The sequence below is a fragment of the Benincasa hispida genome, chromosome 10, assembly GCF_009727055.1.
Source record: "Benincasa hispida cultivar B227 chromosome 10, ASM972705v1, whole genome shotgun sequence".
Classification (NCBI taxonomy): domain Eukaryota; kingdom Viridiplantae; phylum Streptophyta; class Magnoliopsida; order Cucurbitales; family Cucurbitaceae; genus Benincasa; species Benincasa hispida.
In genome coordinates, this window is record NC_052358.1 from 34,073,264 (window position 1) to 34,096,162 (window position 22,899).

The window sequence follows — 22,899 nt, forward strand, 5'->3', positions numbered from 1 at the left end:
CATACTTAAAGATGAGTTATTCAGAGGCTCATATTTCCTTATTTTTTATCACCCCGGAAGCACCAAGATGGTATCAGAACTTGAAACGTTACTACTGGTGGAATGATATGAAAAGAGAGATTGCACGAGTTCGTCAGTAAGTGCTTGGTGTGCCAACAGGTGAAAGCCCCGAGGTAGAAACCAGCAGGCTTGTTACAGCCATTGGAGTGTACCAGAATGGTAAGTGGGAGCATGTGTTTATGGACTTCATCGTGGGGTTGCCATGGACAGTCAAAGGTTTCACTGTGATATGGGATTGTGGTAGATAGACTTACAAAGTTAGCACATTTCAATACCTGGGAAGTCCACTCTTTTTTCAGTGAAGTAAGTGGGCACAGATATACATGAAGAAGGTGGTGACATTGCACAGAGTGCCTGTGTCCATCGTGTCGGACAAAGACCTCGTTTCAACGTCTAATTTCTAGAAAAGTCTTCAGGCAGCTTGAGGACCCAATTAGATTTTAGTACAGCTTTCCACCCACAGACTGATGGGTAGACAGAAGCAATTGAATCAAATATTGGAAGACATGTTGCGTGCTTGTGCCTTAGAGTTTTCAGGAAGCTGGGATGCTTACTTGCAATTTAATGGAGTTTGCTTATAATAGCAGCTACCAGTCCACTATTGGGACGTCACCCTTTGAGGCCCTATATTGGGAAGAGTTGCAAGGTCCCCTGTGTGTTGGGATGAGGTAGGAGAGAGGAAATTGTTAGGACCTGAATTAGTGCAGACCACGATGAGGCAATACAAGAAGATCAGGCTCGTATGCAAACGACTCAGAGCAGACAGAAGAGCTATGCCAATGTAAGACGTATGGACCCTAGAATTTGAGATTGGTGTGAAAGCGTTCTTAAAGGTGGTACCCATGAAAGGTATTCTAAGGTTTGGAAGGAAGGGAAGTTGAGCCCGAGATTCATTGGACCTTTCGAGGTCCTGGAGTGGGTTGGCCTCGTAGCTTACCGATTGGCAATTGCCTCCAGCATTGTCTTCAGTTCATATGTCTTCCATGTTTCGATGCTAAAGAAGTATGTGACCGACCCATCCCATGTAGTTAACTTCGAGCCCTTACAGTTGAATGACAACTTGAGCCTACGAAGAGAAGCCTGTAGAGATCCTCGCCAGCGAGGTAAAGACATTGGGCCGTAGGGAAATTGGCTATAATGTAAAGTCCAGTGGCAGGAAATCACCAGTTACAAGAAGGTACTGGGAGGCGAGAGGATGAGATGAAGGCCTAGTACTCTGGACTTTTTTCAAGAATGAATTTCGAGCGACGAAAGTTCTTTGAGGAGTGGAAGAACATGTACACCCTCGTATTTTTTTTAGTAAATACGTACAGTTTCCGTATATCTTTATTATTTGAATTCTCAGTCAATTTTTTATATGCTTGAGGGCATTTTTGGATTTGGACTTCAAGTGTAAGTGGGGCAGATTTAATTGTTGGCGTGAACTTATTCAATTTTGAGAACATTATGACAGGTAAATAATTTCTTTTTTTTAGAAGAGAATGAATTTAATTAGTATAGTAGTGGAATAAGGAAAAGAATAAAATATAGTTTATATTTATTTCAGTTTTTAGATTATTATTATATTATTTTTATAACCCCCCCTCCCCAAATAAGATTGTTTCCAAAATTCCCTTCTCCCTCACCACGTGACCAAAACCCTCCCCCCTCCCTTTTTTTTTCCTCAGCGTAGTCCTTCTCGGCCTCATAACCACCAGCCCACCGCTTGCACCAGCTGCGACCCTGAGCGTTCCCCCTTTTCTCTTTAGTCGTCGCCGCCCGTGTCCGAGCCACGAGTCCTTTCGCCGCTCGACTCGTCACGCCACCGCCTGCACCAGCGGCAACCCTGAGCATTCCCCCTTTTCTCTTCAGCTCGTCGCCGACTGGAACCTCCACCAGCCAGCCACGTCTATCCGGTTCCGCCCAGCTCCGGTCGCCAACGTCGTTGCTTGTGCCGTCATCAGATTTATCAACTTGGGTAAGATTTCTGCTGTTTAGGACTGTTTTCAATTGTTTCTTGACTGCCCATTTACTTTTGGCACCATTGATTGAGGCCTTTATGTGTCAACTTTGGGTTCATGCTCTTGAAGGTATTAAGGTGCTATTAGGTGAAGTTGGAATTGCTTTAGCGGATTTGGTGCGTCTCATATCACACCTTAGGTGAGTTTACCCGGATTTTTGGTGGTACTTGGAGTATGTGTGATTAGGCCTTTGTTTTAATTTTAAAACTTGGTTGCATTCACAGGGTCTTACTTGGAGTTGCTGGTTTCATTGGCTGTCTGAGTTTATCTGCGGATTTTCGATTTAGGTAAAGTAGGGTGGATTCAAAGCCTTCCAAGAGTTGTAAGAGGGTTAATTACTTGGATTAAATTGTGACCAAATTTAAGGTATGTAATCTTACTATTAGAATTACCCACGGGCCAGTCACTGGATGTATGACAGCATGATGAACTGATAGTTTAGTATATGTTACGGTAGAATGACAGCATGATGAACTGATAATTTAGTATAACCGTTGTACGTTTTTGCTCGAGGATATGAAAGATATTTGTGCACATGGATGCTTGAATGCTAGCATGAGATGATATTTGATTCCATGAGGTTGTATGTGATCTGTGAATATTGAGGCATGTGTGTTTTTTGTAGAGCCATGATGTTGAAGCATATATGTATGTCATAGAGTTATTGTGATAATTATGGTGTCGAGCCTATGCTAATGATTTTACTGATTAGTTAGAATGCCCACTAGGTTTGTGTTTCCTTCGGGATTCACCAGTTCGTGTTTCCTTCGATATTCACCAGAGGTAGTGGGCATATTTAGCTACAGTAAGATAGAACTCAGTTTTTCACGTATGTATGTGTCCCCTGAGGACTAGGACAGTTTATATGTTCCACTAGAGGTAGGCATCTAGAGGACATAGATGCCTAATCTGACCCCAGTAGTGGGATTACTTATTGAGTATTTTATACTCATTCTTTTTCATGTCGTTGTTTCAGGTAAAGGTAGAGATGCACTAGTGATGGACAGGCGAAATTCGTGATCGAGCCACTGGGACTAGTTTTATGCTTCCGCTCATGAGATTTAGATTTTTTTTCCTGTTTTTCTTAACTTTCAGTTCTGGTGTTTAAAACTTACTATTAAGAATCGTTTTCAGACTTATTTATTATCATTTATGATTTATGGGTACCCTACTGTTGTTTTTAATATTTGTTTTTAATATTTAGTAACGGCCTAACTTAAGTCCTAGGGGGTCGGGTCGTTACAGGCTTACCCACTCCTGTACTAAAGGGCCAATCTCCAACTCAGACTTTAACAAGGTGCTGGATATAAGTAAACTAAGAACGTTTGGATGTGCGTGCTTCCCTTGCATTAGACCATATCAACATCACAAGTTTCAATATCATTATGAAAAATGTGTGTACTTAGGACCCGGTGTACTCCACAAAGGACATCGATGCTTAGCCAAATCGAGTAAAGTATACATATCTAGAAATGTTGTCTTTGAAACTGAGTTTCCCTTTTCTACTGGTTTTCAGGTGACCAGTGGCCATCCACAAGCCATCCCTTCATCACTGTCTTCTCAAATGCCAGTCCCTCTTGTCCAAGTCCTTCCCCAGCCATTACAAACAAGTCCAACTATATCGACAATCACTCCTCATCAAAGTAGTTCACCAAGCCCTACTAGTGCACAACAAACCATATCTCCAATTCCATCAACTCCAGCATCTCCTATCCACCAACCTGCAGCTCCTCAACTCCCTCCCCTATGACCGTTCCCTCTCCCATGTCAATCTCATCCTCTCAAATCATTGCAAACTCTCCACACATAGACCATTCACCTTCCCCTGCACCTATTTAGCAGCCCACTGTTCCCACTGAGCAACAGCAGCACATAGTCTCCCTCCAACCAACACATCCGATGATTACCAGAGCAATGGCTGGTATTTTCAATCCAAAAATCCTGATCACAGCTGCTAAAACCGATTGAACTATACAGAACCTACCAGAGTAAAAAAGGCTCTTCTCACACCTCAATGGAAAGCAGCCATGAACAATGAATATCAAGCTCTAGTCCAAAGGAATATATGGCATCTAGTACCACCCTCGGATTCATACAATGTTCTAGGCAACAAATGGATCTTCAGGTTAAAGAAACACCCTGATGGCTCAATAGACAGATACAAAGCACGTTTGGTAGCGAAGGGGTTTTATCAACATCAAGGGATTGGTTTTTTTGAGACATTCAGCCCTGTAGTTAAGGCCTCCACCATCAGAGTTGTTCTCAGTATTGCTATTTCTAAAGGCTGGGAGATTCGTCAGTTGGATTTCAATAACGCTTTCCTAAATGGAAACCTACAAGAAGATGTGTATATGAAGCAACCTACTGGCTATGTTAGCACCGAACACCCTGAGTATGTGTGCAAGCTCGACAAAGCAATCTATGGCTTAAAACAAGCCCCTCGGGCCTAGAGAAACACGTTAGGTGCCTTAGTCAGCTGGGGATTCAATATCTCAAAGGCTGACAACTCATTGTTCATATTTCACACTCGTGAGTCCATTATCTTTCTACTGGTCTATGTTGATGATCTAATAATAATAGGTAGCAATCCTCAACTGATATCACAACTCATCAGTCTATTTGACAGCAGGTTTGCCTTGAAGGATCTAGGCCACCTTACCTATTTCTTAGGCATTCAAGTCCACTATTTAAGTCTGGCTTCATTCTCAATCAAGCAAAGTATGTGGAAGACCTACTCCACAAACTTGGTCTCACGAATCTTAAATCGGCAGCCTCTCCCTGTACAGTAGGTAAACACCTCTCATTAACTGATGGACAACCTCTATCTGATCCCTACATGTTTAGAAGCACCATCGGAGCTCTTCAATATCTAACACATATGAGACCGGATATAGCATACATTGTTAATCACTTGAGCCAATTCTTGAAGGCACCTACTGATATTCATTGGTAAGCATCTAAGAGGGTACTTCGGTACATCAGTGCCACTAGACATCATGGCCTTTTCTTTCAGCCTAGTACTGATTTACAAATCACAGCTTTCTCGGATGCTGATTGGGCTTCCAACATCGATGACAGGAAATCTATTGCAGCTTATTGTGTGTATGTCGGACACAATCTAGTGTCTTGGTCCTCCAAGAAGCAAACGGTGGTTGCAAGATCCAGCACAGAGTCTGAATATCGGGCCCTTGCTCATGCCACAGCTGAGATCATCTGGCTAATACAGGCCCTTATAGCCATTCCAACTAACACTACACTAGATATTATGAAAGCAAATAAAGGATAGTTAGAATGCATCCCTGGATGTGAGGCCTCTAAAATACTTAAGTCTCGATTTGTGCGATCGAACATTTTGCCAAATTTTGAAATTGTTGATTCTTGCTGAGAGATTGCATTTTCTTACATCCCAATTCAACATTTTTGCACTTCGATCCATGTCTTGCAACAACCTCTTTTGCAAGATATTGTTGGTTTGGGAATTCTTCATCTAGCACACATTTTTTTTCCGTCATCTATCAACTGCACTGGAACATCAACATGAAGATATGGCTTTGCTGCAAGTATCACAACATGCGTTAGAGCATCATGTATAGGAGAACCATGCATTGTGGTAAATTGAAAATTTTCATGTCTTCATGGACTCCTTCACTGGGCAACTTCTTCATGGCGAGATCATGTGGTGGAGTACATAGAGGTATATCCTCTAGTACGTCTCTCAATATCTTAGCACGACATTGTTTCGTGATCCGTCATAGATGCGCCAACATTGTTTGACAATTCCCCGTGGAATTGATTTTGCATTTCATTCTTGATTTTGTCTTTTTGCACTTACAAAAAGCCTAAGAGAGGTTGCTTGGCTTTGGAGGACGTCATTCTTTTTCATGTATGCTTTCAACATTGACTCCAAAGTTTCTGACAGCCCTTCACTTTGTTGTTAAGCATAAAGCTAATAGTCTTCATATTGAGCAACTTGCGTTGATATTTCAAAGAAGCATTGGTGTGTTGCCAACCATCATGGACATATTCCTCCATGCGTTGAACATTAAGCTTGTGTAGAGTATAGTCAATGTTGTTAGTATGGAAGTCTTGCGTTGAACATTAATGCATTAACATTAATGATGCATTTGCTGGGAACGGTACCTGTTTAAACCAAGAAAACAATCAAAACCAAAATCAATCAAATTTTAAAATCAAAATCCCCGACAATGGCACTAAAAAATTGTTGTGTACTCAATCGTGCTCAAATAACCTAAAATAATTCTATAAATCACACGAGCTTTCTCTTAAGGTCCATGTATAAATCGATTGAGAGATAGTCTCAATGAGGATTGAGGTCGAATACGGAGATTTGACTAAATAAAAATAAGATTCTGTTAATGGTTTTTACTCAAAACTCACAGATGGTTATCGTACAAATGAAAAGGTACTCCACCTCGTGGTGAGTTAACCCTTAAACTCAATAACAAATTTTTGTTCATATTCATAACCTCTAGGGACTCCACCTCGTAGTGAGTTAGCCACATAAATCATATTTCTTGTAGGATTGTATCAGCAACAACGAAAGCAACAAGGATCATTAAGCACTCTAATTCATTAATTTTGGCAAAATATAAAGCATGCTCTTACAAAAATAAGTGAGTTTCATGACATACCTTTGTAGAACTTCTTCAAAGCTCGATCTACTACTTACTTGGTTGAGTGAGATCCACAATTACTTGCTCTCAGTTGATTGTTACCACTTGGATTCGATTAGCTAGATGGAATCAAGAGTTGAATTTAAGTACGCACTAAACTAAATGAACATTCACTTATCATTGAGCTCGCGGGAATGAGGACTAACTTATCTCAACTTGCTAATGATTTAGCTACTCATGAAAAAAAAAAGGAAGAAAGAGAAGATAAAATAATGGAAGTCATGATATGTATTAAAATAAGTGAAAGATGTTTACAATATAACGTAGACGATATTCAAAGATAGAAATACAGAAAATGAGAAATAAAGTAAAGAGATGAAGAGAATGAAGAGGTTGTGCTTTGCAGTGGAGTGAAAGAGAAAAAGCCTCTTTCGAGTTCTTCTTCTCCAGCGGCAGTGGTGGGAGTTCTTCTTGAGGAAGATTGCCTTGGAAATGGAGATGGAATGTCCTCTGAAAATTCTCTTGAATTCCAGATTTTGTCACCAAATGTCTCTCGTGTTTGTCTACGTATATGAATGTTTTCTTTCCCTCTTTTTAGGGCTGACATATATATAGAGTTGGACGCGTGGACTATTTCTGCCATACAGGACTGTGGCAGATGCGTCAGATAACTATTTTGTGTTCGTTGTTGTAGTTGTCAATGGTCCCCTTAGATGCATTTGGCTTTCTTGTTCATCACATAGGTTGCCTCGCCGCTTGACTTGCTTTGTGATGTTGTTCCATATAATGAGTCTTTGTCATATGATGAAAACCAATGCATAGCTCCTTCTCCTTTTATTTTTATCTGTATTCCTGCACAATTAGCGTATTGGTGATATAAATTTCACTTAAGCTCTCTTTTAAACTCACTGAACACATGGAAATGAATTTTGCTCTATTTTCTTATGATTTCAATGTTTTTCTCATCAATTACTTCTAAATATTTTAAATTTAAGAGACAATAACTTGTACAAATAAAACTTATCAATATCATCTAGAAATTGGAGGAATAAAATTATTATTCTTCTTCTTTTTTTATTGAATATGTACAATTTAGGTTTTCTTATATAGGAGAAATGCCTCTTATAAATATGGAAAGACTAAAGACAATAAGGGATAAATATTTGACAATTAATATTTATGTACAAATATAGAAATTCTAACACAACTTTCAAGTCTATTAATAATACGTCCAAGATATCAAATATCAATCAACTTTTAAGGACTCTTTGGATTTTGCAGGTTTAGTTTTAGGTTGCGCTAGATGTTTTTGCCATTTATGCAAAATCTGGAAACATGAAGTCACTTGTTGAACTTTTGTTATGGTTTTTGCCAAGTGACCAATTGTCCCTTAAATAATCATAATCCAACCCTTAAGATTGATTTGAAATTTAATGAATAATTTTAGGGTTTGAAGATTTGTGAGAGGGGATCTTCAATTCCAACGTAGGACGTTCATTTTCTTGAGTAAGAGATTGTTTTGTCATATGTTAACTATTTCTATAACTTAATCCTTCTCAAAATTTATTTAATATTTTGGAGGTTGAAGATTAGTTGGAGAGAATCTTCAATTCTCTAGATCAGGATTTATATCATTGGGAAGAGATGATTTTTTTGTAGGTTACAGAAAAGATAGCTGAATGAGGAGGAACATATAGTGTAATAGAGGCACACATGAACGCATAATTGCTTTATTTATCTATTCGAACATAAAGTACGTAGATAAAAAAAAAACCAAAAAACATATTCTGAAGTTTGACTACATTTATCAAACCGTAATGAGACTTTATTGATAGATAAATCGTAATACACTTGAATCACAAACATAATTGGATTGTTTTTTTTTATCGCGTTTACCTAGAATTATGAATCTGTCACATTTTACTGTTACCGTTATCGTTATCATTGATGTTTGACCCTATAACATTAACGGTACTGGTAACAATAAATGTGGCAAATTCATAAACTTTATATTGTTACAATAACAATATTTGTAACGGTAACAATAATAGTAATAGTAAAGGTATTGGATCCCACATAATTTTCAACCATGGTCAGATTGAGCACCCTTCATTTCTCAATCAGATTATACGGATTTAAAAAAATATCCCATATCTCATTATGATTACAGGAAACAAGTAAACAATAACAAAAGTAATCAACTAAGGTCGTTACTTTTCAACTTATGTAAAGGTCACCATGATGTATAACCCAGAAGAAACGTAGCTGAAAAAAAATACGTAACTACAATTAAAAGACGCCGTCAATTCATTTCACAAGCAATGACTTCAGAATTTCTTCACTCATTTTCCTTGTGAATGCAAACAAATGGCCTGCACCAGGTAACTCATGGTAATGAATCCAAGGAAGTTTTTGGGTGATATAACGTTGCAGCTTAGCAGGCACAAGTTTGTCATCGTCGCCTTGCCATAAATGGACGGATCCTTCATTCTTAGGAGATATGTTTTCAAGAAGCATTGGATCGAATTCCCATTTCCCAAATCCGATCATCAGGTCTCGGTGGAAGGATTCAAAATCTCCTTGCTGCTTCACATATTCCTGCACCAAAAGACACCAAAAAAGAAAAAAAGAGATGCAGTTTATTCAGGAAGAAATTCTAAATCTAACTATAAATTATAATTATACACGATGAAATCAAAGCCTTAAAGAAGATAATTATATTTCAATGATTGTTTGTCCCTGTTGATTAGGGATAAATTAAGTCACGACATGAGAATGCATAATTTTGGGGGAAGAGTCAAAGCTGGCCAATTGAAAGGATGGAAAATGTCAAGTTTCGAAGGGGCTGCCAGTTCTGATCCTGAAAACAAATTATCCCCCATATTTAAAAGGTATGAAAGAAAGGGCAAAAGGAAGAATAGAGAGAGGGGCTCAAATGTAAATTGGGAAAAGAATCAAATTAGTTAGAGGGGACCACCAAATCTATAACAAATCGGTTAGTAGTGGGGAAGTTTGTTAGTAGGGAGGGAGATAATAAATTAGTATAAAAGATAGGAATATAGAGGAGGAGAGGCATCTTTTTTTCTTGTAAAAGCTTAAGGCTGTATTGAGGGGGAGGACTTACCTTCCTTGGCTATTTTGGGGCCAAAACAGTGGATAAATAATTGAGGTTCTATCATTTGGTATCAGAGCCATCCGATTCGTGGGAAAAGGGTATGGTGAAGAAGATGGAGGCATGATTAACAGCTATAGAAGAAGAACTTACCTTGCTTCAAGTTGGAATGGAGAACAGAATGGATCAAAGGTTCGGAGAAATGCTGCAGATCACGGAGAGCTTGTTGACAGCGAAAATCGAAGCACTAGGAGAGTCAATGGAGCAGAAGATGATAGAGCACTGGAGGTTTGGTCGAAGAAATCAGAAACAACCAAGGAGATGGAATCAGGATCATCAGAAAGGACAGTGACTCTGTCTCTTATACACATCTAGATGTGTATAAGAGACAGCAACCAAGGAGATGGGGTCGGATTCATCAGAAAGAATAGTGACTGATAAAGGCAAGCAACCGGCAAGTGAGGAAAGGGGAGAAAGAAGGGAGGTGCCCTTGTTCGATATGCGATTGAGAAAGTTAGAAATACCAATATTCAAAGGAGAACCAAGCAAGGATCCAATGGGATGGTTCCATAGAGTCGAGAGGTATTTTATTGTGAATAGGTTATCAGAGAAGGACAAAATCGAGGCTACAATCTTATGTTTAGAAGGAGAAGCTTTGGAGTGGCACCAGTGGGAGGAAGAAAGGACTGCGATGGATACATGGGCCAAATTTAAGGAACAACTATTGCTACGATTCTTACCAGTCAAGGAAGAGGACCGAAGGGCTCTGTTTCTCACCTTGAAGCAGGACGGTAGTGTGCAAGCTTACTGGCGGCGATTCGAGCAGCTTTCAAGACCGTTGAAAGACCTATCTGATGAAACATTAGAAAGCAAGTTCGTTAGTGGGCTGAAGTAAGACATCCAAGTCAAAATGAGAATGTTTAAGTTGATTGGGCTAAAAGAGAAGATGAGAATGGCCCAAATAATAGAAGACACAGAGGAGGCCCGAAGAAAGAAGTGGGGCAACCCGAATCCGGCAAAATCAACAAGCGCATCCTCGAACTTGGGATCTAACGCAGTCATGGGTCAAACCGGCCCCAACCCGAATCAGAACACGCACGCAGCTGCTCGGACGATCTCTCTTAACCCGACCCGGCTTTCTAGTACGTCTTCAAACTCTTTTACCTTAAAGGATGTCAACGGAAAACCGTTCACGACCAGAGCTTTCAAGCGCTTATTCGACAGGGAGATGCAAAGCCGAAGAGACAAAGGACTTTGTTACCGTTGTGAGGAAAAATATACGCCAGGGCATCGATGTAAAAAGAAAGAGTTGAGCATTTTGCTTTACCATGACGAGGAAGAGGGGGATGATGATATGGAAGCAGTGAACGAAGCAGAGGAGGCCGAGATGCCCATGACAACTACCTTAGAATCGATGGTGATGGAAGAGAACGAACAAGAAGCAAAGCTATCCTTAAACTCTCTCGCCGGGATCGACTCACCTCGAACAATCAAAGTCAGGGGAGCCATAGGAGATAAGGATGTGATTGTCCTCATTGACAGTGGTGCTTCACACATTTCATTGACAACAAGTATCAGCCCTGCAACTACCACAGACGCTAACAACGAGTTATGGAATAATGTTAGGAACAGGGGTATCAGTGAAGACAACGGGCATTTGCAAGGGAGTAATTCTTAACCTTCCAAACTTAACTATCATCAATGACTTTTTTCCTTTGCCTCTGGGTAGTACTGATGTAGTGTTAGGAGTGCAATGGCCGATGACCTTAGGACGTGTTGAATGTGACTGGGGAACGTCCGAGATGGAATTCCAAGTAGGTGATTGGAGAGTACACTTGCAAGGTGACCGTAGCTTGATGAAGTCACAAATTTCACTGAAGACAGTGATGAAGTTGGTAAAAGGAGAGGCCAAGGTATCCTTCTCGAGCTAAACTCCCTCATGACCTCTGAAAAAAGTGGAGAAATAAGGTTAATAACTGAGCTGCAACTGGAAATACAAGACATTTTAGAGAGGCACCAAGCCGTTTTCAGTCCAGTAGAAGGGTTGCCACCTATTAGACACCATGAACACCACATTCAACTCAAACCAGGGGCAGGGCCAGTGAAAGTGAGGCCGTATAGGTACCCAATTCCAAAAGGACGAAATTGAGAAGCTGGTAGAAGAGATGCTTACTGTTGGGATCATTCAGCCTAGTGTGAGTCCTTTTTCAACCCCAGTGTTATTAGTGAAAAAGAAGGATGGTAGCTAGCGGTTTTGTGTCGATTATAGGGCTTTGAATCAAGTGACAGTGCCAGGTAACTTCCCTATTCCAATGGTTGAAGAACTCCTTGATGAGTTGGCTGGTGCACGGGTATTCTTGAAGATTGATTTGAAGTCAGGGTATCATCAAATCCGAGTGGCTCCCTCAGACATACACAAGACCGCATTTCAAACTCATGAAGGCCACTACGAGTTCTTAGTCATGCCATTCGGTCTGAGAAACGCTCCATCCACCTTTCAATCGGTAATGAACGACCTCTTGCACCCCTACTTAAGAAAATTTGTGTTAGTATTCTTCGATGATATCTTAATCTACAGCTCTTCTTTATGTGATCATGTGCATCATTTATCTGTGGTATTGCAAGCTTTGGAAGACAACCAATTCGTGGCCAATCTTATGAAGTGTACGTTTGGGGCAAGGAAATAGACTATCGGGGCATATCATACCAGAAGAAGGTGTAGCAGCAGACCCTTCAAAGGTGGAAGCTATGCTCCAATGGCCAACACCTACAACCGTCAAGCAACTCAGGGGATTCCTTGGGCTAACAGGCTATTATCGCAAGTTTGTACCTCAATATGGTTCGTTAGCCTTCCCTCTAACACGGTAGCTCAAGAAGGATAGATTGGAGTGGAATGAAAATACTCAGGCAGCCTTCGAAGCCTTGAAGCAACACATGACCCAACTACTCACCCTCAAGCTTCCTGATTTCAATCAAACTTTCATAATTGAAACAGATGCTTCTGGAGTAGGAGTTGGGGCAGTCCTGATGCAAGAAGGAAGACCAGTGGCTTATTTCAGCAAGGCACTCCCACCCACACATCGACTCAAGACTGCCTACGAAAGGGAACTAATTGCCATAGTCATGGCTGTGCAAAAATGGCGCCTTATCTCTTGGGAAGGAAGTTTATTGTAAGAACAGATCAGAAAAGCCTCAAATTCTTGTTAGAACAGCGAATCATAGTAGGAGATTACCAGAAATAGGTTGCAAAACTAATAGGATACGAGTTCGAGATTGAGTATAAGAAAGGGAGGGAAAATTCGGCAGCAGATGCTTTGTCTAGAGTACCTACTTTGTTGGAATTGTCTATGATCAGTGTACTACATGCCCTGAATCAGGAGATATTCACGAGTCAAGTTGAGCAAGATCAAGAACTAAGGGCAATAAGGGACAACATTCGGGCAGAGCTACCACACCCCAGGGATATACACTGCAAGGGGAACTTCTATTGTATAAGCAACGCATTGTACTTCCACCTCAATCACCTACCATTTCCGTTACTCCTACAAGAGTTTCACAACAAATCCCAATTCGGGGGACCACAAATGGGTAGTGAAGATGTTACTTAACGGCTAAAAAAAGGACAATTTTTCTGGACAGGAATGAAGGCAAGGGTAAGGGCTTTTCTAGGAGACTGTTCTATCTGCCAACAAGCCAAGTATTTGGCCTTAGCCCCTGCTGGGCTGCTCCAACCTCTGCCAATACCCGAGCTCACGTGGAAAGATATCAGCATGGACTTTATGGAGGGATTGCTGAAATCAGAGGGTTACAACTCAGTCTTGGTAGTGGTCGATAGGTTGTCCAAATATGCACATTTCATTGCCCTTCGCCACCCTTATACAGCAGCAATAGTGGCTACTTTATTTATGAAGGAGGTCATACGTTTGCATGGAGTACCTAGGAACATCATTTTTGACAGAGATAAGATGTTTGCTAGCCTATTTTGGAAAGAATTGTTTAAATTGATGGAAACACAACTCAAGAGAAGCTCATCCTATCACCCACAAACAGATGGGCAAACAGAAGTTGTCAACAGAGGCTTAGAGGCTTACCTAAGGTGCTTTACTATGGAGACCCCTTCACAATGGCACAAATGGCTGGCATGGGCTGAATATAATTACAACACATCCTACCACACAGCCATCAAACGTACCCCTTATGAGGTATTGTATGGTAGACTAGCACCTACTATCGTCTGTTACACACAAGGGAATGCCACAGTAGGAGAAGTTGATGTCCTACTTAAAAACAGGGACGAGATGCTCAAACAACTGAAGAAAACACTAAAAGCAACACAACAAAGAATGAAGGCCCTAGCAGATTCAAAAAGAAGAGAGGTAAACTTTGAAGTATCTGATTGGGTTTACATCAAGCTCAATCCCTATCGCCAAGGATCATTGCTGATGCACAAGTATCCAAAACTAGCACCATGTTACATTGGACCCTTTCAGGTAATTCAAAAGATTGGACCTGTGGCATATAAGCTTGATCTACCCCACAATGTCTCCATACATCCAATGATACATGTTTCACAACTAAGAAGGGCAGAAGGGACCATATTGCCACAATTTTCCTCACCAACAATAGGGTCCTTGGGGAAATAACCAAAACCATTGGCAGTTTTAGGAGTTAGGAAGATAGGTTCAACAATATCTTCACCAAATGACTTCGAAGTGCTTATACAATGGGAAGACCTACCGGTAGAAGATGCAACTTGGGAGGGAGGAGCTCAATTGGCTGAATAGTTCCCTGATTTTCGCCTTGAGGACAAGGTGGTACTTTGGGAGGAGGGTAATGATAGAACCCCCATATTTAAAAGGTATGAAAGAAAGGGCAAAAGGAAGAATAGAGAGAGGGGCTTAAATGTAAATTGGGAAAAGAATCAAATTAGTTAGAGGGGACTACCAAATCTATAACAAATCGGTTAGTAGTGGGGAAGTTTGTTAGTAGGGAGGGAGATAACAAATTAGTATAAAAGATAGGAATATAGAGGAGGAGAGGCATCTTTTTATCTTGTAAAAGCTTAAGGTTGTATTGAGGGGGAGGACTCGACCTTCCTCGGCTATTTTGGGGCCAAAACAGTGGATAAATAATTGAGGTTCTATCAGAATGTTGACATGAAAGCAACAGGGCAAACAAAGTGATTTTAAAGTACTTAGAAAGTCAATCCAAATATGCTCTAGTTGTATGAAGACTTGCGTAGCAATTTAGAAAGTTGCTAGTACAAAAGATTGTGATGTAATAAAGGACCAATCGGGTTTAGAACAACACTTGGAGTTGAGGGATTCGAACCTATGATCTCTTTATGAGGATATATGCATAAACCGGTTGAGTTAGTTCAAGTTGAACTATGTATGGGAAAACCAAACCCCAAAAGCTAGCTATTGGGTTGAGAGAGCCGAGCCACTTAAGTACCACATTAGTCATCCCATTCTAACCAACGTGGAACAAAGGTATCCCATACTACTTTGGTTCCTAACATTCTCCTACTACTTCGTTTTTACTTTCTTTCTTTTCTCCTTTAGAAGTCTAATCCTTTAAAAAATTGTAAAAGAGGGACTGAGAAATCAACAAGAGGAAGGAGACTTATTACCTGATCCATTGGCCCTTCAAAAGAGCGAATGATTTCAATATCTTGACTGGAAAAGATCTCATGCCTACCGGCTGAAATGCTCAAGGCAGGAAAGAGTTTCTGAGTGTTCCACCAATAAGTTAGCCATGGAAGATGATGAGCAACTCTCTGTGTCCACTGATCCTGTGGTAGTTGGCTGGAAAAACCTTCCTTAGATAAGTTTGCAGGAAAACTAGGCCACCAATAGTTGATAACTGGAGCAAGTAGAGAAGCTCCTGCCAATCTGCAACATCCAAAATTGAACTTTTTTTTATAGCAGAGTGCAGTAATGAAACATCCCACCCAATAGCTATAGTGATGACTACAACATTATCAATAATTAGTAATAGCTATGGTAACGCTCTTGCATGAGTTCCTGGTTTGCAAGCGCCTGCATGCATTTGTTATGTATAAATGTACGAATGTATGTAATGCAATCAACTTCTCGCAGCGAGAAGACAATGTAGTTGTGGATTGAGTTCAAATAAAACAATTGACCAACTATAAAATGCTTCTTACAATCATCAATAGGTTGTACTTGCCCAAGAGGTGAATATGGATGAATTCAGATTTTACCATATTAATGAGCAAAAATGTGTAGTTTTGTGATACCTATGAGGGATATACTTGAGACAACCCCAGACTGCTTGGCCACCCATGGACATGCCAATTACATAAAACTTAGGACCCAGTCCCAGCTGATCACCAAGTTCTTCAACATCTAATGCTAAACTCTTTACCGTTCGCTTTGGATCCGGATCACTTTCTCCATATCCAGGTCTATCAAAAGAGACGACATAAATTCTGTGTTCCTCAAGGAAGCCCTGAAAGTAAATCACCAAAGAAGAAGGAAATTAGCCATCTTACTTGAGTTGCAACAACATTGAGGAAAAAGTACTAAATCCAGGTTAAGTAGAAGCTGAATACTGGAGAAGGAAAAACTGCAACTGCTGCATCATGTCTGCTGTTAGAAAAGCCATGGATATATATGATTTTGTACTTGGCTACTGTTCTAGGGACACCATGCTCCTTATAAGCCAAATGCCTTCCATCTCTAAGTTTTATTCTTGGAGCAGTTATCGGCGGACCACCAACAGAACCACAGATTTTAGGAGCTGGAGGGTAAATGGCCGAAAATGCCCATGCTGACAGTCCAATCAAAATGATGCCTGAAATTCTTAGGAACATCCCTGAGAATAAGAACAAGGATCTTCAAACTTTAGTTTACGTAGTTCCAGTATAAGAAGTTATTAATAAATCCTTAAAAACTTTCAATTAATATATTTCCATCATTATCTGTTGTTTCTTGTTAAAGAAAAAAATGTTTCTATCATAAACTCCATAAGATTGTGTATAGCACGCCAACTCAATATTGTTCAAGGATTATATGGCGGGCTAATGAAAGGTGGGTTGAAGCCTTAAGCAGTGTAATCATTAACTAATGGAATCAACACACAGAGACCGATTAGACACAAGATTAAGGGGGTATATTTGGCCCACTATTGAAGTTTGCACATTTATCAACTCCATTTTTCCCTCACTCTATTTTGCATATTTACCAAGGAACTCCATCTTATAACTTTGCACTCCAAACACAAACTTCCGAACTCCAACCTATTAACTCCAAACCCCTCCTAAGGTTTAGAATCTATTAAAAACTTCTTAGAAGTACATATACAATCGCAATGGGTGAGAATTAGATAGAGTCTTGAGAGCTTAGGGCCGAACTTATAATTTAACCTAGAAAATGTACATAATCGACCACAATATAATCAACATTCTTATCATCAAAGGATCATCATATTAATATTGAAAATTGCAAAACAAGAAATAAGAGGAAGCATTTTCTAAACTGAAATATCCTCAAATGCCAAAATGAGAAAAATAAAAAATGGTATAGAAAGCAAGAAAAAGAGGGAGAGAAAGAGAGAGACCTTTGTGTTGAGAGCTTCAATTTTGAAGCAACTGGTAGATTCTGGCTTCTTTCTTCTGTTCTGTGTGAAGCATGGATTGGATGAACGTGAACCAAAAATCTTGCCCCACTAGTTTTTAAAGTCGGAAAGTGAAATTTTTTTATAATGAAAAATAAATCTAAGAAAACGACTTCTTCAGGAAAAAAGAAACCTACCCAGAAAATTCGAATTTATTATGAGAAGGAGAAACGTACCCACCAAACTTCTCCATATTTGTGGCAAAGACTAAACAGACAGCGATGAGAAAATTGAGAGAGAGGGGGGGAGAAAGGGACAAACAAGAGGAGCAGAATTAGAGAAATTGAATCTAGAAAACTGTTCATGACTTTTCTTTTTTTTTACTCTATATCTCTCTTCTTCCAGAATGAGTCAAAAACAGAGCCAACAACCCCAACGGTACAACTTCCACGTAAGCAGAGAACGAAAAGATAAAATGCCTTAGAAGAAAAATTGAAATTTTCCCAAAAGACCCTAATCTCAAAAACTTTTCTATGAATGACTTCTTCTTAAAAGTTTATCTATGATTAACCTTTTATCCATGTGAAATGCCAATTTTATCTCCAATTTAAAAAACTCTTCAAATCGCCTTTGCGAATGCTTTACGAAGGATTGTTCACCCCACTTTTCGCTTACCTCTCTCATTGTATGATTTTGCTCTCAAGTTTCTCTCGTTTTCTCTCGTCATCTTCCATCTTCATCCGAGCGTTTGGCCTGATTTCTACACATTTTCCACCATCGTCATGATCTGAAAGATATGTGACTCTTTTTCTTGAATGTAGGGTTCTCACCGGTCGTTTAGGGTTCACACAGTTTAGGATTCGCTTCTATCTTTTGTTAAATGATCATCTCTAAACTTTTGTTAAATGATTGTATATTCGTTCAGAATCGATCACTTAGATAATCCTAAGCGAGCGTTTAGTGTTTTCAAAACGATTAGTTAGAAAAACTTAAACAATCATTTAGATAAAGATATGCTATCGTTTATTTTTTGTTGCACGATTGTTTAGTTCTTTGTTATTCGATGATTTAGTTTTTTGGTGATCATTTAGTTCTTTATTACGTGATTGTTTAGTTTTTTTGTTACGCGATCGTTTAGTTTTATGTTGCGTGATCATTTAGTTCTTTGTTATGCAATCGTTTAGTTTTTTGTTACACAATCTGTTTGTTTTTGTTGCGCGATCGTTTGGTTATTTGTTATGTGATTGTTTATTTATTTATTTTTTTAGGCGATAGTTTACTTATTGTGGTAATGTATACGTTTGTTACAAATTGCTAAGATGGTCGTCCCTGCTAAGAAATATTTTTCTGTTATAGTTTCTTGCTAAGTCCACAAAACTGCATTGGTGGTTAAGAATAAGTTGACAAAAGAGCATATGAGAATGTATAGGAAAACAGTCTTTGGTCCACTGTTAGATGTAGATATTGTATTTAATAAGTAACTTTTCCACCATTTTCTCTTAAATAAGGTAACGGATGTGAACCTAGACGTTATATCATTCAACATACTGAGGAAGAAGGTAACATTCTCCTAAGACGATTTTAATTTGATAACTGGGTTGTGGCCAACCAAGGAAATAGTAGAAAGAGAAACAAGCAATGAGAGACTGTGACAGCCCATTCTTGAACCGAAGGACCCAAATGATAAGAATAGTTCTTGCAAGCATGTGGAGACCTCATTTGAGAAGTTCACTTTTACAAACAATGAAGATGCTGACAAGGTTGCATTGGCATTATTCATCGAAATGGTGATGATTGGAAAAAACAAGAAAACCCAATTTGATGTGAAGACATTTGGAAGTGTCAATGACCCTGAAGTCTTTACACATTATGACTAGTCATTCGTCTTTTTTACACGTACATTGAATCGCATGAAGACTATCATGCACGGGAAGAAAGAGGCACATGAGACAAAGAAAGCAAAAAATGATCACCATGCCTTATATTACTGTATAAAGGGATTTACACTTGCATTCCAAGTATGTACTTTCGTTTCCACTTCACTTTAATCTATATTGAATCTATGTGTTATGTATGTGTAACAAAGCTCCCATATTATAGGTTTGAGCTTACGAAATTTTATCCACATCAAGTAAGTTCATAGCCACCAAAGTCAGCAAGGCTACAATTCCTAGAATTCTTAGATGGACTTGTCCTCGTCTTCCATCTTATAAATATTTGAGTAAGAATGTTTTTCAACTAAAAAAAGTAAGTAACTGGCTGCTTAGTAACTCTTGGTATCTATCATAGTTTCATGCATTTTGATTTATTCATTCTCTTATGTACAGGCAATTGATTTTTCGAGACTTGTACCGAGCGCAAAGAAGATAAGGTACAAGGAGGACCGACTAGAAGGATTTGATGTGATTCATGTTGTTGAAGAAATAAGGATTGAGGATGTTGAGAGGCATGATCACTCTCTCGATACTCATAAGTCATTTGAGGGACACGATAGGTTCCATCGACATGTTGAGGACCAAGAATACATTCCATTCGATGAACCCCCATGTTGTAGAGAAAAATCAACAGACGATGAAATACTTGAACTCCTCATACAACCGTTCAATATTAAGTGCCACTTTGATTTGAATTCAACCAACGTTATGGAGAGTGCAACTCAAAAAGAAGTCATTGAAATCAAGGTAAGGTCGTTGTATGAATTAATTATCTTAACATTGTACTGTAACTGATTTATAATTTAAATGTAGGAGAAAAGTGGCCTCCCCAAGCACCGGAAAAGGAAGAAACCAACCAAGTTTTCACTTGATGATGTGAAAATGGGGAAAGTCACATACGACTAGTAATAAAGAGGGAAAAGCTCAACCACCTTCAAATGATCCTCATCTTTCAAGTGATCCTCAACTACCTCTTTCAAGTGATCCTCAACCACATCCAAGAGATCCTTAACTACCCCCTTCAAGTGATTTTCAACCTCAATCACCTTCAAACTTTTATCAAGAAGCTTAACCACAAGCACCTATGGTGGAATTGAAACCAGCCACATGTTTTATCAATCTCAACCCCTTGGTCCCTATACATGACTTTCCCGTAAGGACCATTAGTCCCTATAACCCGTTGTTCCCAATCTCGGATGTTCTATGGAATGTATACAAAAAATGGAAAAGTCATCTAAAAACTAAAAATGAGGAGCGAACGATGGTATATACATTTCAAACGAAGGAGTTCTACAAAACACTTGAGCAGAACACATAGGTGATTGGCCACATGAGTATTTCTAATATTATTTGTAACAACCCGGCCTTTTGAGTACTCTAACAAGGATCATTCTACTAAATGCACATTGTTATTCAAAATTTTTTGACCATTATAGCAAAAATTCATTGAAACATGGATGACTATTTCAAGTCAAGAATAAATTAATAAATAAACAAACAAATAAAATATTTATCTGAGGTCCCCTAAAAAATTTTACAAAGGAAACATTCAAAATATTAAAATTTTCTGTCTAACATTAAATTCTAGTTTCAAAACATTCAAATGACTAGAAAAAGAACATAAACTAAGCAGAAGAGATTTCTCTTGTCCCTATATGGCTTTGTCACGGGTCCCATCTGTCACTCGCCGGCCTATTCCTGTCATTTCCTGAAAAACATAAAGGAAGAAATGATGAGTATGAAATACTCAATAAGTGACCCACTACTGGGCCCTCTAGATGACCTATTAACTAGTCTATCTAGGCATCAGTGTACACCTATATCATTTCGATCGTAGTGATCCCAAAGGGTCACATATCAATTATAAATGCGATCCCAAAAGAACACACATCAGTCATAGTGTGTAACCTGAAGGTACACAGATCAGTCGTAAACATGAACCCGGAAGAACATGCATCGGTCATAGTGTAACCCAAAGGTACACAGATCGATCGTAAATATGAACCTAGAGGAATATGCATCAGTCATAGTGTGTAACATGAAGGTACACAGATCAATTGTAAGTGTGTTCCAAGGGAGCACATGTCAGACGTAGGTGTGTATCTCGAAGGTACACGTTCAATCATAAATGTGCACATATACAGTCATATGTGTATACTTGCCCAAATAAGAAAAGCTAATAAGAACCTTATAACTTAGCATGCATCAATTTACATATAACTCCTTTGTTATGTGCAGTCGTTTATCTTAGGGGTAAAATTACCAGTATATCCTCAGTCAACTTTACATATCCTCATGGTCAAAGTAGTCCATTCAATCAATATCATTAAATTATGTAGTTCAATTAATCAAAAAAATTAACAGTCCAAACAGTTTAGAATAACTAGTCTATTCATTCTAAAATAAACAATCCAAATAGTAGGGAGGACTGGTTAGCAAACAAGTAAAGAGACACTTACCTCAAATTTAAGCCTAAGTAACTAGTGAATCAAACTCCTCTTTATCCTTGATTACAACTCTTGAACCAGTCCCTAAAATATTAAACAAATTTAATTTCAACATTTATGGCCTAATTTCAAGCACGAAACTAACTAAAACACGTTCGAACAATTTACCCAAAGTGTGGCTTGATGCAACCCATGCACTAGCAATGTTCCAACCAACCATGAACCAATGACGCCCAAAAATCGATCTTAAATATGCTAGACAGCACATTAATTTCCTTCAAAACTCCAATCTAAAACCAAACCAACAAGAGTCAAGCATAATTTAGCCCTCAAACTTTATGAGTAATCAACCCCCAAGCCAAAATTCTACAATAAACTCATAAACTCACCTTAATCTTACCAAATTTTGCTGAAAATGCCCCAACAGTGTCGGACACCTTGCTTTCGATTTCAAAACTATTTCAAACATCATGATAGTCACTAATTTAACCCAAAATTCAATGGCAAAACAAGACTCTGTTGGGCTTTGTCAATATCCCACCGAGGCTCAATCTTAAAATCAAATAAGCTCTTAAAGCTGAAAGAAAACTCTGGCTTGAAACTGTGTGCTAAAATCACAATCAGTGTGAAGGCTAAATCTAGCCTTACAAGTTGATGGCAAACATTCAATCAATCCACTTATCAGAATTGGTTTGCTTTCTGTATGTGTATTGTTTTCATTTTTACTCTTTTATGATCAGTGTGAGCTCAAGAGAGAAAGAAGATAAAAAAGGAGGGAGATGTTGTCAAACTTTCCTAAGAAATCTGATGAAGAGGATGAAAATGTAGTTATGCATGAAGAGAGAAGAGAGTAAGAAGAAGAAGAACACAAGTTTTTACGTGGTTCGACAACAAGATGGCCTACATCCACGGAGGAGCTGGATTTTTATCCACGAAGTAGCTAGGAGTCTTTTTTTTTTTTTTTTTTTTTTTAGTACATTTGATGAAGTAACTAAGATGTATATATATATATATGACTTTACAAAGACAGTTGTAACAGATTGTAAAGGTTTATTTCAACATGATATTGTGGATGTTCAAACCAATGTATGGTACTTTAATTATCACAATAAATCTTGGCAGTGCCCTATT

General features: G+C 38.9%; 1 protein-coding gene and 3 long non-coding RNA genes across 10 annotated transcripts; 3 read left to right on the top strand and 1 right to left on the bottom strand.

Annotated features, from left to right (window-relative positions):
- Window positions 1-1,818: 1,818 nt before the first annotated feature.
- LOC120088590 lies at window positions 1,819-3,099 on the top strand. 2 transcript variants are annotated; one of them, XR_005484974.1, is made up of 4 exons: window positions 1,819-2,017; window positions 2,130-2,199; window positions 2,285-2,426; window positions 3,037-3,099. It is a non-coding gene; the product is annotated as an uncharacterized LOC120088590 (long non-coding RNA). The 2 variants fall into 2 exon arrangements; XR_005484973.1 differs by lacking the exon at window positions 3,037-3,099 and having other exon boundaries at window positions 2,285-2,701.
- An 85-nt stretch (window positions 3,100-3,184) lies between these two features.
- Window positions 3,185-6,029, top strand: LOC120087989. Of its 3 annotated transcripts, none has more exons than XR_005484778.1 (2): window positions 3,185-4,589; window positions 4,675-6,029. It is a non-coding gene; the product is annotated as an uncharacterized LOC120087989 (long non-coding RNA). The 3 variants fall into 3 exon arrangements; XR_005484777.1 differs by having other exon boundaries at window positions 4,687-6,029; XR_005484776.1 differs by having other exon boundaries at window positions 4,690-6,029.
- A 2,735-nt stretch (window positions 6,030-8,764) lies between these two features.
- LOC120088293 lies at window positions 8,765-17,713 on the bottom strand. Of its 4 annotated transcripts, none has more exons than XM_039045488.1 (6): window positions 17,585-17,713; window positions 17,391-17,498; window positions 16,384-16,646; window positions 16,069-16,280; window positions 15,439-15,700; window positions 8,765-9,292 (listed from the first exon to the last, which is right to left on the bottom strand). In XM_039045488.1, the coding sequence occupies exons 3-6, from the start codon at window positions 16,642-16,644 to the stop codon at window positions 9,002-9,004; spliced, it is 1,026 nt and encodes a 341-aa protein (XP_038901416.1). In that variant the 5' UTR covers window positions 16,645-16,646; window positions 17,391-17,498; window positions 17,585-17,713; the 3' UTR covers window positions 8,765-9,001. The 4 variants fall into 4 exon arrangements, with proteins under 4 accessions (XP_038901416.1, XP_038901419.1, XP_038901420.1 ...); XM_039045491.1 differs by having other exon boundaries at window positions 17,391-17,450; window positions 17,585-17,703; XM_039045492.1 differs by having other exon boundaries at window positions 17,391-17,450; window positions 17,624-17,642.
- Window positions 17,714-17,975: 262 nt separating this feature from the next.
- Window positions 17,976-20,578, top strand: LOC120088294. The gene is made up of 4 exons (XR_005484889.1): window positions 17,976-19,405; window positions 19,488-19,634; window positions 19,715-20,068; window positions 20,135-20,578. It is a non-coding gene; the product is annotated as an uncharacterized LOC120088294 (long non-coding RNA).
- Window positions 20,579-22,899: the final 2,321 nt, after the last annotated feature.

What these genes read in the sequence shown, in the direction of transcription:
- LOC120088293 (XM_039045488.1), bottom strand. Translation starts at nt 16,644, where the DNA reads ATGTTCCTAAGAATTTCAGGCATCATTTTGATTGGACTGTCAGCATGG. An exon ending in TTGCAGTTTTTCCTTCTCCA is followed by an intron (nt 16,281 to 16,383) that starts GTATTCAGCTTC and finishes ATTTACTTTCAG; the next exon opens with GGCTTCCTTGAGGAACACAG. An exon ending in TTGAAGGGCCAATGGATCAG is followed by an intron (nt 9,293 to 15,438) that starts GTAATAAGTCTC and finishes CTTTTGGTGCAG; the next exon opens with GAATATGTGAAGCAGCAAGG.